This window comes from Trachinotus anak, unplaced genomic scaffold (genome assembly GCF_046630095.1).
Source record: "Trachinotus anak isolate AG129_WGS33_773 ecotype Australia unplaced genomic scaffold, CSIRO_AGI_Tana_v1 ptg000025l, whole genome shotgun sequence".
NCBI lineage: Eukaryota > Metazoa > Chordata > Actinopteri > Carangiformes > Carangidae > Trachinotus > Trachinotus anak.
In genome coordinates this window covers 5,437,154-5,453,906 of record NW_027273876.1, presented here as the reverse complement: position 1 = coordinate 5,453,906, position 16,753 = coordinate 5,437,154, and the positions used below count along the sequence as shown (strand labels likewise).

The 16,753-nt window shown below is 41.5% G+C and overlaps 1 protein-coding gene across 1 annotated transcript; it reads right to left on the bottom strand.

Annotated features, from left to right (window-relative positions):
• Window positions 1–4,247: 4,247 nt before the first annotated feature.
• Window positions 4,248–16,198, bottom strand: tekt3 (tektin 3). The gene is made up of 8 exons (XM_071462953.1): window positions 10,440–16,198; window positions 9,635–10,259; window positions 8,891–8,974; window positions 8,717–8,787; window positions 8,427–8,570; window positions 7,798–8,020; window positions 6,422–6,576; window positions 4,248–5,332 (listed from the first exon to the last, which is right to left on the bottom strand). Exons 2-8 carry the CDS (start codon window positions 10,202–10,204, stop codon window positions 5,116–5,118), a joined length of 1,464 nt encoding a protein of 487 aa, XP_071319054.1. The 5' UTR covers window positions 10,205–10,259; window positions 10,440–16,198; the 3' UTR covers window positions 4,248–5,115.
• Between the last annotated feature and the right edge of the window lie 555 nt (window positions 16,199–16,753).

Below are 16,753 nucleotides of genomic sequence, written 5' to 3'. Positions count from 1 at the left end.
TTAGAAATAAACAAGAGGTGGAGATGGGTGGTAGGAACACAAAAGGGGCCAAGCAAACAGGAGAGACACAAAGGCTGAAAAAGAGATGAAAGGTAAATACAGTGTGTTTGTTTGTGTGCCGATAAGTTTTAAGCTGCTCGCAACCCTTGTCTTGTCATCACACTTTAATCAGACCAGACATGGGGTGATGACAACAGAGGGGTAAACTGAGCCCCGACCTTTAAAATACATGAAATACACAACACATTGCCAGTGATGTGGCGGCCCTGTGTGTGGGTCCAATTCAAATGAAAGCTAGAGTGAAGCCAGTGGAAAGATTTCATTCCAGAACCATTAAAAAGTAGATGTGTCACAGCTATATTATCATGGAATATGTTAAATATTTGCTCATGAGTCAGCTACATTATGCCAATTATGACCCTAAAACCTCGGTAATTTTATGATTGCATCATTTCTTATTGCTCATTTTGAAATGATGCTCTTACGCAAACTCATTTAGCCATTAAAACATATATTTCTGACATCATATGGTCATGAATCACACATCATCCCACATCATTCAATTCATAAGTGGGTGGAGATGTATGAGAGGTGGTGTATCAGCATGAAAGTGCTGATGGAATGTGTATATGTTTGCAGATAAACTACAGTTCGATCCAAGTGTTGTTCTGAGGAGCTTAGCTTGAGCACTGTGCTGGTTTCCCTGGTATTGGATATATAAATATATAAATAAATAAAAAAATCTAATAAATGTGGCTTTAAGTCAGATTACAGTGCAGAACTCTCAGCCATCCCCACCCCACTATGATTCAGCAGGAAAGACTGCAGTACTGCAGCTTGACCTGCGTGTCGCTCTGTTATCCACCCACTCCTGCCTGTCTGGAATGAGGAGAACTGGACTCGCAGATCAATGTTATGGATTGTTCCAGAATTCCACTTTATCATACAAATGACCCCAAGATATCTGTCTCTTCTGCGTTGTAACTGCATGTACCGATCTTTGAGGTTGACCTTTGAACTCTGATTAGCAGTTGGGCTCCTCCGGCTTATCGTGGCTTCCCGGTTGGAGTAATGTCCAGAATGCAGGGGGAAGATAATGTTGATTGAATAAAAGGTTAGGGGCATGAAGATTTCTCATGTGAGCAAGGATCAGCAGACAGCCACACAAAACCACAGAGCCACTGAACGTGAGGTTGGCAGTTAGGCTGGAAAACCACATCGAATATAATGTGTCTTATCAGTCTGCCTCCAGCTTCCTCTCTCTAGCTCGTAGCAGTTACTAGGCCGCTTAGTCAACGGATTCCCACTTAGTTTCTTTTCTTATTTTATCTGAGCTTACAGTAATAGACAAACGTCACAACCCTACGATGGAACAGCCAAACAGCCTCTTGAGAAAACTCAGAGTTCTGGCACAGATCCAAAAGCCGCAGGAAGAGCTGGTTCCCATGAATGTTTAGTGTTCGGTTCAAACTGAGTTCTCCAGCAGTTTGAGACGAGCAGAGACAAAGTTATAAATTTTCCATATCATAGATCCAGAGGGATTTAAACTAGATATTCCAGTTAAAACAATGATCCCCTGACAGCAGGGGAGGTGGATATGTTGTCAATATTTATGACCCAGACACATTTTTGCATGTTTTTTTTTTCTTGCTCACATGCAGTATCTCACATGTTAATCACATTTATTTCTCCCCTGTTGCGACTATAAGCCGATAATCATGGCAAAACAGATCATCTACATGTGTACATTTCTCTTCCACTTATACTAAGCCAACATTATAATTGGATATTTTCCAGGTATTACGTGATGTTGATCTTGCAGTTTTACATTCACATACTGTAGTATTTGATGTATTTCATATTTGTTAAGAGTTTTTTCTTAACTTTGAAGTTGAAGGTGGACAAAGTGGGGCTTCCTGAAGAAATAGATGACCTGCTCTTGAGGAGGGTTTAGTTTCATAATACTTGGTTACTATGGTGACTCTGTCAGGGTGGGTTGTTAGATAAAAGCCCTAAATTGAATTGGCATGAAGAATGCATTGGCTGCATCAGCTGTGTAGAATATTAGTATCCCCTGAAAAGGAAAGCTGAAGGTATAACATAGCACAGCAAAGAAAAAAGCTAAAATAAAATGTTTTGTTGTTGTTTTGAGTAAGTAAGCTGTATGGACATGAAATGTGAAATTAGTTCATTGCTAGTGATTAAACCCCTTTAATTATCACCTACCTTTGCAGTTCTATGACGCCTTTTAGCCTCTTTTAGCTCATTGTTTTGGTTTAACAGATGAACATTCAACATTACTATAAGCCTGTTTCCAGCAGCACGAGAAAGCTGATTTCACAACAAACAAACAAACAAAAATAAAAGTTGATAAACCTACCCCACCTAAGTTTGCTATGCTAAACAGCTGGACAGATTTTTCACTGATGTCTGGAAACGAAAACGGGGCAAAAAGGCTGTAGGGTGATAATGCTGCTCTTTCTCTACTGGATGCGTAAGCAGGCCCTTTTGCTAACACTTTAGCCATAAAGACTTAATAATGTATAAATATGTCAGGCCTGTGTGTCTGTTTCAGATGTGTGCCCCTTAGTGGCCAAGAAGTATAATAAATCAGCAATAATGCAATCAAGTAACCAACGAACTAAAAGTGAGACTCGATGTAATGAGGTAATCAGTGGTAATATATTTACTTTGAGTAAAAAAACATCCATCACTTTTCTTCGTCAGTGATGCACATGATGTCAAAGTTTGTAATTACAGCACAGAATGAAAAACCCTCAGTGACTGACAGGAGTCTCAAGTGGTCTGCAATCAGCTCTTTAGTATGGTATGATGGTATGTAAGAAACACAGAATAACATGGAGCACAGGGCATCTATAACAAGAGTGGGTGTTAAAAATAAACTGCCAATATGTTTGGAGTGTGGAGAGAATTCCAGAGTACATTCCCCATATGCGGGGGTGGTAGAGGAGGTCAAATAGGAAGGCCTATTTGTGTCACATCCAGAAAGGGAACCATGACCTCAAATTAAACATGGGAGACAGAGAAACAGGGGTTCATTCCACTTCACTGAACTGCCTTTTCATGGGTACCTCCTGAGCCATAAATGTTGGAGTTGAAGGGGCAAAACAAAGGGAACAGATCAACTCTGTGCTGTCTGTCAGTGTGTTTAATTACTAGGTGATGAGAGCAGCGAGGCTTTTGATATAAGCTAGACAACACGGGGTCTTTCTTTGCGATACCAAGGCTCAGGAATGTGCCTGGGCACAGGACTATGGGGGCCCACACACACACACATTAAACAAACACATACATGTAGGAAACCATGGCAGAGACCACTTGCCATTGACTTGCTCCTGAGCGTTGTAGTCAAACAAAACGCTGTTTGGACAGCAGGGAATGCAGAGAAGGCAGTTGTAAAACATCACACCTAAATCAAAGTGCAAGTTACACACGTGCATACAGTGAGTGGTTTATCTTTACGGTCACTCCCTCCACCCTTTCAGGAGCCTGTACAGTGAAACTACTCTCTACTTACATGAAAAATATTGATACTTCATGTTGTCTGCAGGCATTCACTCAAACTGTAATATATTTTGAAAGCTGTCTTCCCACTGGTGCTATAAGACAACAAGGATATGAAACATAAATTAACTGCAAGGGAAAGAGCACAAATAGTTAACACGTGCAACAAAATTAAAGTTGGTATTTTTAAATCAGGATACAAGGAGGAGGATACAACTCATTTCCTACATGTTGTGATCCCTCCTCCAGTCAGATAGCGCTGATCAATTTAATGAATGGAGACGTGGCGACTTGTGTACAGGCAATCAACGTTTACATTCCTCAGTGAAGGTTATGCAAGAGGTGCCGTAGTGGAAGGGTTGGCCCAAGGAGTGTGATAGTGTTTACAGTATGTGTGTGGGTCTGTGTGTCAATAGTTTTTTTAAGGCTCTGAAAGGTGTTGACTAAATAAATAAAATGAAATGAAACTGATACTCCTCACATCTCTAGATATATGGCATGGAGTCAGGGTTAACTCCTCAGGTGCCATCCCTCCATGCACTGGAGCATGAAGCCATCAGGGAACAGAAAGGTGGAGGTAAAGGGGAAAGAAACAGTGAGTGGTATGGGGCCTAAGTCTTATAGGGTGGGTGTGGGGATTTATACATAACTTAGAAGTTGTTTGCCCAGCTCCTCCTCTGGGTGAGGCGGTGAGTAATGGGCCACACCGGTCATTAAAAGACACAAAAGTCATTCACATTCCATATTTCTGTGTGCACAAAAACAGTCACCACCTTATCTAAGGTGACATTCAGGTCAGTTTAACCTGACAGAGCAGAGTGAGTCTTCGGAGACACATGTCTTTGTCTCTGGCTGTGCTGTACAAGCTAATCCCTGCTATTTGTTTAGAGATTACTGTCACATGTGCTACCAAGACCACTGTTTGCGCTCCACTGGGCTGTGCCTTGTTGCTAGTGTATTTTTTAGAGAAACAGAACCCTGGCTTGGATAGACGTCACACCATATTACTGATGTACATTGTGTTAAAAACAAGGGCTACGTTATAAATCAAGGATTTCAAGTTCAGAAGTGTAGCGAAAACATGTGCTACAAGTCATTTTTGTGGAATCTGACACACAGCAGATGAAGCAATTGTTCATTTGTGGTTATCACAATGCTCTCCTTTGACTTAAGAAATTTATAATAGGTGTGAGGGTTGTATATGAAACACATATAAGTAATAAGTTTTGATTATTAACAAGGCTTGAATGTAAAATTTTCAAATGTAAACACAAGTTTTCAACATTTTTCAGGGATTAAATGTTTGTAATTGGAGGCAAAATTAAAGAATTAGGAGACACTGAGTTGTGCCCAATCACCATGGAAGTTGATTCTTTAATGACATCACCAGTTGTTGTTTTTTTTGTTTGTTTTTTTTGTGTAAATTCATTACAGGTGCAATACTCAAAACTAACACAATCCACTGTTGATCATCAGATTTTGACATCAGACCCAATAAAGTTTAATCATTTTGTTTACAATCAAACCCACCCTCTAAATCACTCCAAAACCATTTAAACTCCTCAAAGGTTCCCTTGAATAAGACTTGATTTAGGTGTAGCCCACCAGTCGGGGCATGCTGGGAAAACTCTTGCGCATACTCATGCACTTCTCCTGGTCCAAGAAGAGTGAGTTGGCTTTGATGGACAGGTCATGCTCCAGGGTCACTTTGGTCTTAACCAGAGTCTGCAAAGTGTTCTCAGCCTCCATCAGCCTCTCCTGAAGCTTGTGAATGGTGTCCTCAATCTCTCTCACCTCACTCACAAGTCTAAACAAGGAAGATCAAAGAAAAGAAGCTGGATGTTAAATTTGCAAGAGCAAGAAAAAAGGAAACATGCAATTCAGAGACATTAGAAATTACAAGCTTAAGTCATTTTCGTCAGTCATTTCCTGCTGCAATATTGACATAGTTTAAACCATATGGTAAACAGAGATTGGTTAAAACATCTAAAAATGTATCTTGACACAAATGACAACTTGGTCTCTGATCAACAACTCTCATGATGGTTGCTTCAGTTTAAGTTTCCAGTTTAAGTGAAAAATAGAAAATGTACAATGTCAAATAGTAGAATTTTTTTCTTTCAACTTTGACAAATTGCATAAGTTTTGGTTTCTAGAAAAACAAAACAGTCCCTGTGAAAATTGTATCAGTATAATAGCGCATTGCTGCGTGTCACAGTATAATCCCTGAAACTACCACCAGATGTTACCGAAGTCAGAACTGTACTATAATATTACCTTGTTCCCACTTACAGTGAGTTACAAATGTCTTAACGCAAATTAGCTCAGATAGATTGTAGCTTAGCAATGAGGAGCCAAGTGCTAAAGTAAGTACAATTATTATCATTAAGTTGACTGTATGTAGCTAACTAAACGGCCCATTTGTTAAGGTAGATTGTGTTTAATTCCTGACCCAATGACACAAACGCTTGTTAAACAAAGGAATTTACATGCTGTTCTTTTAGAAAACTCTGCTTTTGTCTCTCATGGCTACAAGTGTAATTGTGTGGCTAATCATGCAAGATGGATAGCCAGATGATACTTTTAACAGTTTGCCCCCCAGTTTTACTATGTGTTGTCACAAATGACCAAATATCCAAAACAATTTTTCTCAAGAACCGTTCATCCAAAAAAACGTCAGTCGACACTGTACATCCCTGAGTCCTTAGAAATCCACTTTGTCCATTGGATGAGCAGTTGTCAAGGAAATTGAAATTCAGACAGAGATTCCTCCAGTTTAATGGTCTAATAATGTATTTATAGATGCAATATGCTTACATGGTATCTGTAAAAGGACACCTACTGCATAAATGCATGTGCCAATTGCCCACTGGCAAAGCAATAATTGCAAAGCTACCTATGGTGTGGGTTGTCCCTGCAGAGCTCTACATTTGGCCTGCGGGTCCTTTCCTCCAGCCTGGTTTGAGCCACTTTCAGTGGGCACTCTTTGTCTCTCAGGGCCTTCTTCAGAGACTCAATCAGCATCTCGGTCTGGAAGATCTCCTGCAGAGTCTGGATGAGAAGACATGATGGATACAGACTAAATGTAACAGTTCACTGTTAAATCATGTTAGTAGCAGTAGCAGTGTTTATGAAAACAGCAGGGCATCTAATGGGGTGGTAATTAAAATGAGAGACTGACCAGAGCAGGGAAAAAAGTGAGAACCTAAAAGGATGTAACAGTAAAAAGCTGCACACTGCACGCTTCAAATCAGCTGAACACAGAGCTGCACAGTGGCCTGCTCTGTCCAGACCCATTTGATGTAATTCAATTCCTGTGAATCACTTCTTACAACTGACAGTGACTGAGGTTTATTGAGAACTGTATGCCTCACATCACAGCTACTGTCAGTGTTTAAACCCATCTAACAGCTGATGTGGTAACCCGTGGACATTAACCTGAGAACAATGTGATCCACTGTAGAATATCACACAAGCAATGACAGAGGGATCTATTACCATTCTTCTCCTTTGACAGGAAGGTTTTACAAATGTTCCCTGCAGGCCACGAAGCAGACAATACGGATTTATGTGACATTCTGCAATCTGTGCACAATTTCTGCATAATATGATGCTGAATATAGCACAAGAAAAAAAGAATGGTACAAACACATGATCTCTTCCTAATTAGTGGCAAATTTAGTTACCCAATGATGGCAGACAATGAATGCATTTTGTCGTTTTCCTTAACATAGAGCCATGTGATTGGTCTTTTGAAGACATTTTTTATAATCCAGGCTTTTGTTTATCACGAAGACCAAGACAGATAGATAAATACAAAACTAGAAGGTCACTCAGAGAGCACAGACCTCCGGCCAGGCCATTGTTAAACAACATAAGCCAAACTTGAGAGAAAAATCTGGATATGCCCCAAAATTGAATGGGTTCTTCCCTGGCCCATGCCCCATCCCTCCACCAAGGTCAGTGCAAATCTGTCAGGGACTTTTTGCATAATCCTGCTAACAAAAAAACAGACACAGGTGAAAAAATAACCTCCTTGGCAGGTAAAAGCTAAAATTTTAAAAATAGGGTGTAACGTCATAGTTAAGGTCACCAATTAAAAAAACATAACATAACATAACATAACATAACATAACATAACATAACATAACATAACATAACATAACATAACATAACATAACATAACATAACATAACATAACATAACATAACATAACATAACTAGATGATATTGTCCCTCTATGAAATGCGACCGTGTAGAAAAGATGATGACCTTAGCCAGGTGCGTCTGCAGGCTGTTCTTGGTGTCAGCAGTCTCTGATATGCGGTTGCTGAAGGCCACGTTGACATTGTTGAACTGGTTCCACATCTCATTGGACGTGGTGTTCAGCAAGATTTCGATCTCATCCCTGAGCTTGTGAGAGGAGGCCCGTTCGCTCTGGGAGTGCAAGATGTTGTCGTCTGTGAACTTGGACCATGAATCTGGCAGAGAGAGTCTAACAGACAGAAAAGAACGACTTACATCTCTGGTGGTTGATGCTCCTACTGTCTTTGAACATACTGTATATGGGAAAGAGTTGGGCAAGATCGTGATTGGTCACTTGGTCTACCACTTTGGTCCCTATCTGAACAACTATTGGATGGATTGCCATCAAATTACTTTGCATGACATTCATGGTTGCCAGATGATGAATCCTAGAGAGACTTTTGTGATCCCTGACTTCACCTCTAGCTCCATCAGCAGATCAAATGTTTCTGTTATCCTATGAAATAGCTCAACATCTACTAGATGGATTCATGCTGCCAGGAGGTTGTATCCTAGGCCCAGTCCTGTATGCTAAGGTGGTTTGAACAAACATGAGAAACTGCACTTAATATTTGATCACATAAAATTATACTTACGATGGGTCTAGTCTGTCAATCCCTCTGTAATAGCCGATACCATCTGATGTGTTCCTCAGATGGTGACACCTGCCATCTATTCTCTGGGCTGTCACTTTGTCGCTCATGTCTCTTTCCAGCTCATGTTGGGCTGCTCTGTTTGACCTGAGGATCCCCACAAAGAAATACAGAAACAAAAAAGTAGATAAAATATGAAACAAAATGCAAGTCAAACTTCACCGCTTTGGGAATTATCATACAATAGAATCCTGCATGTCTTAAGATTTTATTCATTGATTTTTCAGACTCACGCCAGCTGGGCGATGGCTCGGTCCAGCTGTCGCCTCATCCTTTCTTGACATGACTTGATGACTTCCACTTCCTGGTTGCAGCACAGGTAAATAAACACACAGACACCTTATTTCTTTTATCAGGATGGTATCAGAAGTTACACACATATGCTCACGCTGCTGCTTTAAGGTTACCTTTATCAGGTCTTTCTCTACATCGTCATGTACCAGATCGATGGACATCCGCTTCTCTCTGTGGTACAAACACTCTTGAGACACCTATTGACAGAGTGATCATAACTAAAACAAGCTGAGGTGGTTGATAAATGAAGCAGAATTTAAAGTCATTCAATATGCTGCATTTTCTTCCTTGTGACATTCAAATAGGTGGGGTAGTAATTTGAGCAGAATGGAGCAGTGCATACGCTACATAGTGCGAAACATCAGCTGCGTTTCTCCAGCTTCAGTTACCTGTAGAAGACTCTAAGAAGGTTCTCCCGCCACATGATCTTAGCCTAGAGAGGTGTCTGTGTCATCAGATCTCAGGCCAGATTAAGTTGACCCACTCTGGGTGAAACAAATGACCAGAGACGCTCTAACAGGACGCTGAGGTGATCTAATTAAGAGTCTGACCCAGAAAAAGTACAGCTGCATTTGAATGTGCAGATACTGTTGCTACAACCAAACCACTCTTTCACCACACTGTGACACACCTGGTGATATGATATCCATGAATGATAATAGTAGTGCACTGAACTGAACTGAGACTGAGTGTTAAGATAAGGCAATTTGCAATGCAATTTGTCCTTGTAAAAATGTAAATATTTTCTGCAGAGTGTTCCAATGACATACTTCAGAATTCAGATATTACTTACCAGAAGAGGGACGATTGAAGGCAACACACACACACTCATTGAATTATATCCCTTCCACCCTCACCTGAAGGGGCCCCTCGGTCTCTGCCAAGGCTCTCTCCAGCCTCCTCTTGACCTCAGTGAGAGCTGCTATCTCTGTCACCATGTTGTCAATCTCATGGCTCAGCTCAGACTTCCAGAAGACAATGTCATTGAGTCGCTCGCCAATGTTCTTGCTGGTGTTCTCCTGGGTTCGCCTGGTCAGCTGCTCTTTATCCTGCATCAGCCTCATGGTGTCTCTTCTCAGCCTTTCAGCGCTTTTCCGGGACGACTCGGACTCCATGTAGTTGTTTTGGTTGGACTTGTACCAGTCTTCTGGGGTGTAGCGGGTGGTCAGTGCTGTCCTGTTGGATGGGAAGAACATGGTCTTGGCTCGAACCAGATCTAAATTCTCTCGCTGTATGGAGGAGGCGGTTGGGACCATGCTGCTGCTCTTGTAATAGCTGTTGGTCCTCCACAGGTTGGCACTGGGATTCATGGCCAAGGCAGGCTGAGTGTTGCGATAGCTGGATGCCATGGTGGAGATGGCAGGGAGGAAGTGGCTGGTTTTTGGCCGAGCATATGTGGCTGTCAGGGTGGATCCAATCAGCTCCATTGTTGACTCCCCTCAGATTGCCACTTGTTTCAATGCATCAAATATCTTGTCTTGTCTATATATATATATATAGATATATATCTTGTCTAAATATTTACATATCAGGTACAAGATTATACATATAGGTGTATTATTTAAATTTTACCAATCAAAGACATTCAGAAGTTAAATCAAAGATTGATCAAGCACAAAAAAAGTGACAAAAAAGGATTAAAACAGAAAATAAATCTCTTACCGAGCTTTTCCTTCAGTATACAACTGTCTGCAGGCTACCTCTCGATTGTGTGTACCTGGAAATGAGCTCAAGAACACACTAAAGGTATACTGACATGCATAATAGATGGACAAGTTTGCAAGTCATTCATTCAGCCAGCCAATGGTGGTGCACAGTCCTGGGCTGCCGGAGCTGTCCTGTCCAAGATTTCTGTTGACACAGACGCAGTTGCCATAGGTTACTGTAACACTCTGCCTGGGATTTTCAAATTAATGGTGAGCAGGTGCTTTTACTTTGTTCAAGTAAATACAGTGGGTTTGCAAAATGCCACTACAGCTTAGATAGATAGCAGATTTTTGGCTCTGTACTTTTTCAATAATTGGATTCCTGTGTTATAGATCCTTGGTACCCATAGATCCTGGGGATTGGTTTATATAACCCTCATGGACTTGATGTGGCACATTGCTCCTGTCCTCCACTTTTCTTCCCAATAACTCCTGCTTCTTCATTAAATGTCAAAGTGATGCAAAGGCGAAGCTTATGGTAACAAACTGATTTAATTAGTTTTCCAGCATTTAAAAAAAATAACATTTTTGAAGTTGGGTTTACATTTTAAAGGCCATTTACCTTCTTGTTATAAGAGGGAGCAATCTGAGCTTTGTCCAGTTGGTCTCCAGGCAGCATCAGATAGCTGTCACCCAGAGGACCTAGCTGTCTGTATGGATTACAGTCACCTGTTTAATGATTCATGCCACAGGAAGAGTCCACACAAACCCCTGTAGCACAGAATAATAATCTGTGTTGTGTTACCTACCATTGGAAATGAGGATCATTTACACTAATCTGTTCTGAAGGGGTGAGGCTGGACAGATGATAGCCTGGTTTCGACTACAGAGACAAGCAAAGCTGTAGCCAGGAGTTACTCAGCTGGTTTATCATCATCACAGAACACAACCTAGGTTATTTCTTATTTAACCTACAAGTTTAAATTGGTTGTTCATTATATCGGGTTGTTGTGTTACTTTGCAATGGAGTTTTAGTGAAGTTATTACCTTGAAGTCCTTAGTGACCTTCCCAGAGGTGTTACCACCAGAGCTGGAAGAAGAATTCAGCTCCTTAGCTCCGGTAAAAGTAGAAAAACCACAATCAAGATCTTTTCTGTTACAAGTAGACGTCCTGCATTTGTTTTTATTTCCCTTATAGGTCCTATCCATACTTTCTGACTGGATTATACTGAGTTGTTTGAGCTGGTAGTCAAGATGAGAGTTTGAATTATAATGAGTATCCTCTTTTTCTGTAGTTAAAATTCAGCAATATAGATTATTCCAGATGGTCACAAGTTTTTAGGACAATATTTTTGGAAGAAAATCAATGACAAAATAGGAATAAAGACATAAAATCCACCAACAATATATTAACCAATATTATTTTTTCAAAACAGATTTTTCATAAAAGACAAAATAGATAAATAAATAACATTTTTGGCCGTGGTCTTTCAAATGTGGTTATGAAGGGGTTGTGATAAAGACATGAACTTTGTTATATTACACTGAAGTTTAAGTGGAATAGGGCACTAAGGTTTGAACAGTCAGTCAACCAATAAAAACAAATTATCAATAAAATATCATTGACACCAAAAATGTATTAACATGACCAGCAGATATATACAGAATGTAAAACATTTTTGTACTATTTCTCTCCTTTGCTCCTGTTTCTTTAATGGGACAATACTCAGTCTCACTAATGATGGCTATGTGATTGGCTTGCATGTTTGTGTTTCTTGCCCTGAGATCTCCTCTGTGTCCACTGTTTGAAAGGGTAGCACTGAGTGGGCGCTTCAAAGAGGCCACTCTGGGCACTATGCTGCGGCTCGAGGTGAGGCTACTATTGTCATAAACATGGAGGTTTAGATTTAGAATGGAATGACATGGCATTGCTCCACCCCTGCGGCCTGCAGCATCACTTAACATGGCCAGGTTGGAGAAGGCCACCCCACATGCCTCCGCCGCCCTGACTTCAGCCACTATAAATACGCCCCAGAAAAGCATGAAAAGCCTGCCCTCGTATGAAATTCCTCCCCCATGGATAGAGCTGCGAGTGTCCCCTGGAAAAGTGCTTCCTTGTCAACCTCCCTCAGAATGTGAGGGAAATGTTAGAGGGGCCTATATATACTCCTGCCTTGTGGCCCTTGAGAGTATGTTGTGAATTACTGCATAGTGGAAATATCTGAGGGAGCAAACACGCTGTCCACTCCACTTAAGAGCATAGTGACACTGAACTGAAGGGTGCAATGCTCATACAGCAGGAATGAAAACTCAATAAATAAGAACTTTTTAATTGAACGTCGGCCTGACATGCACAGTTTAAAAAAAATGGCTTCCATATGTATGTGGTATCGTAGCCACTTAGCAGTTTAAGCTGCATAGTTTGGGGATGAAAAATGAACCAAGCAGGAAAGGAAGTGTTATAATTTCTGGATGTTTATGTCATGTGGTCTGGCAGGGAGGTTTTTGGTGCTTGGACTTTTCTCATTTTTTCATCACATTTGGACAGAAGAGACAAAAAGAAACGATGCACTGGACCTCCAGTCAGCACTGTCAGCTGCCCGCACACAGAGGCTTGGATTTCACTGATTAGTAAAGTGAAGAAGGACTTTGGACTTTTCTCTGGCTTGGACATGAACACATTTATGTTGAGCCCTTTCTTTTGCAACATAAGTACTGGGAGATACAAATGGTGCCTGACGTCAATTTTAATCAGAGGTGCAGGTAGCAATGCCCTCTTCAGATATAATAATAAGTGCACAGACTGCAGCCTCTTTATCAGGCATCTGTGACCACCCACAAACCCCCTCAGTACTGAGACAAGCCCAATATAAACATAAGAATTCTTCACTCATAACCAATCAACCAGAGGCTGATGCTTTGCAGTCTCAGTGAGTAAATCCTCCTCTAAATGAGAGTCAAAAATACAACCTACCCCCAAAACAAACACTTTCCCCGCTGCTCTCATTTACAGCATCAACATCTGGTGTGTTCACTGTAACATTAGAGAAAACGTCACGACACAGGAATTACTGCACTTTCTCACCGATCAAGAAGCATATAACCTCACAGCCATAACTAACCTCTCAACAACTCTGTCATATCTTGCTGTATGAAGCAACACACACCCCACTCCACACATACACAGTGCCTAAGGCCTTGACACATCCTTCACTTTTCACCATTGACCTTCAGCTTATCAGGTAAGAATAGACAAGAGGCGGGGGTCAGGAGTGTTTTCTAAACACACCACAGTTTCCTCTTTTTAAAACCTTGCTTTCAGTAGCCCTACTCCTGACTGCAAAGTTTAATGGTTAGGATTGCAGCTTAGTATACAGAGCACTGTAATGGCATCAGTTTCCTCTGGTGAATTGTGCATGGAGCAGTCTTTGAGGAGGGTGGCCACACCTGGAGAGAGACACAGGAGAGGAAATGAACCATTAAATCTGATGACAGTATTAGAGATCCCCCGCTGAGATAATGGTGCGTCCAGATGGGAAAATCACAGGAGCCTCCTGGGCTCATCTGAGGTCATCAACAGTCATTTGAGATGGGCGGGTGTGTTGCCTCACTGTTTACTCTTGTAGCCATGATACACTATGCCTCTATCCTTTACCTATTGTGAGTAAGTCCCCCAGCTTGTCACTGAGGCCTTCTTTTTTTTCCAGTGGTAACAAGTGAGCATGGTGTTTACTGAACTTGACCATGTGGGCTGATAAAATTGGACTTTTCTGAGCAATTTCCTTGCAGGGGTGGAGCAAAAATGCACCAGAAATACACCAACTGTAGAGACAAAGTAGGACCTATCTGCTGTTATTGATGCTGCAATTTAATCTTCTACAAAAACTATTGAAGATTGGATTCTGAAAACCAGTTAGTCTGCGTTCTCCAGTCTCCTGAAGAGCTCCAGACTGATTTGTTGTGTCAAAGTCAGTGGTGTAATGACATCATAAAGATGGACGTTAGTGTGGATTGGTTTCCAGTTGCTCTGGTGATTCCATGAGTGTGTTAGTGGTTACTACAGTTTATCCACAGGGCCATGAGTTGTTTTTGTCTCTGTTTTTGGGTTTTTGTTTTGTTCTGGTCTGTTCTTGACAATACTTTACGTTTTGGGTACCGTCAACAAAATCTGAATAAAAGACCAAAAGCAACAATGGACCATATCTCTCTGTATGAGCTTAGTACTGCCTGTACCACCACCACCAGTCTCGAGCCTATTGGTTCATTCTGGTCATAAATATTTTCATTCTTAGTAAAGGGTAATGTTCCCTTAAAACAACAGGCTGCTTCAGTTTTTAGCAAAGGTTAATCAAATTGAATTTTTCAGCCATAGAGTTAATGTGTATTTACAGCAGCAAGACAGTGTGTGAGCTTGGGGCATCGCCTCAAAAGAAAATACAGTCCCCGTGTTCATGATACGGGAGGAACCTGCAAACCTGTGCAGCGGTGGGACCTGTGTAGTTTTTGCAGAGCAATGGCACAGAGGAAGAAGATGCTGTATATCAGGCTTCGACTTCACAGGCAAGACATTGGATTTATTAAAACTAAGAAAAATATACAATATCATCAGTCATATCTTTTTAGTAGAGCCAGATTAGTGCACATTAACAATGTATATCAAGAATAGACAAGTTGTATAGCAATAAGGTCCCATTAACATGCTTGCATGCTTTGTGCATGCTTGCATGGGGAAGTTTGCAGTTTGATGACTGTAAATTTGCTCGAGAAAGTCTCTGAGACACAGAGTACTCTATGGTACTCCATTATGTTACCTACACAGAGGAGGCAAATGGATTCTGTATTAGATACTGAGACAGAGGAAACTGCCAGATAGACAGCCAGGCAGCAGAGGAGGTATTGGTATTGTTTGTCTTATCTGATCTCAACTGACTATCTATCAACCAGTGAACATCACATATCATTCACATAAACCTAAGCTGATAAAAACACTCATTTAACTCTCCTTCATTTTGTTCTCCACATTATTATGCACAGCACTTGTTTAAAATCTCTCACGCTACCATTAAGAGTAATGGATGGTGGTTAAGAAATGTCACACGTTGAACTCCACTTCTTGCCACCTGTTTCGTTTCCAGCGTGCACAGATAATTATTCTGTTTCCTCCTGTGACATCACACCGCAGACTTTCCATTTATCAAGTCAGCCAAGCAGAAGCAGGAAACATCCCAAGGGGCTTTGGATTGCAACTCTTAAGTTAACAGGAAGCATTCTACCTCAGTATCTGTACCCGGGTTTTAACAGATGTGTGCAGCTGATGCAGCTGCTGGCAGTCATGTGTTGGTGCAGGGGTGGCTGAATGGACTCTAGCCACCTCCCCACCCCCCGATTCTCAGATCAAGGCTCCCAGTTGCAAACTTCCAGAGTGGGATGAGAGGGGCCATGAATGCAGGGCTTTGTCTGGTCCATGGTCATCACATTCCACTGGAGCCACTCTGTGGCGCGCTGCAGAGCGGAGGAGAGGGCAGGCCAGGGCAGGACAGGGCAGGAGAGGGGAAACACTGACCAGAGTCTCTGCCTGTCTTATTGTTGTGCAACATGACGATCATATCAAAGATGCTTGTGGTTCTGTGCTCATGGTGAATTGTATACATGGTAAGGTTTTCTGAATACTCTCTCTGTGCCAACTACCCCTGCCCAAACCGTTCACAAAGCCAAGGCTGGAGATCTCCCCTCCATGAAATCTCTGTTATTTTCATTTTCAAAAGGGACAGCACCTCTGCTGGGCAACCACAGCATGCGTGCTACCAACTTGTAGTGCAACGAGAACTTTACTTTGCAGTAATGTAAACTGCTTCATGTGTTATTCTCTGACTAGGCTGGAAGGTATGAGTCATCAGAATCGGCTACAGCACTGGCTACTGATACAGAGAAATCCCTCCGGCTGCAGCCCATGTGCACCGCACAGAGCAGCCAAATGATTGCTTTCCATTAACACCTCCATTGTTAAACTGGTCCTCTCAGCACTGGATTAGTCTGCTGATTTCTCACACAACAACCTTCATTTTGAGGTCTTGTTATGAGTTGTTTTACACATATATGAGGTTTTTTAAAGCTGTCCAAGTATCTGTAAACTGAGTTAACAATGTGCTTTGAGGTTACAACAGGCTCGGCGCTTGTAATTCAAGCTATTTTTGGCCAAACGTTTATAAAGGGGAAAGAGGTCTAATGTTTCCATGCTGACTCAGGAGTTGAATTATTCACCCTGGGCGTGAGTATTGCTCTCACACACAAACCTCCACCCCAAATTAGGGAAAATGCAGCTTGTGCTTG

Excerpts from the sequence above, each read along its gene's own strand:
- tekt3 (XM_071462953.1), bottom strand. The coding sequence starts at position 10,204 with ATGGAGCTGATTGGATCCACCCTGACAGCCACATATGCTCGGCCAAAA. Across the intron at positions 6,577-7,797 it reads TGCAGACGCACCTGGCTAAG|ACTCTGCAGGAGATCTTCCA; the intron begins GTCATCATCTTT and ends CTTCTCATCCAG. Across the intron at positions 5,333-6,421 it reads AGGGACAACCCACACCATAG|ACTTGTGAGTGAGGTGAGAG; the intron begins GTAGCTTTGCAA and ends TTCCTTGTTTAG.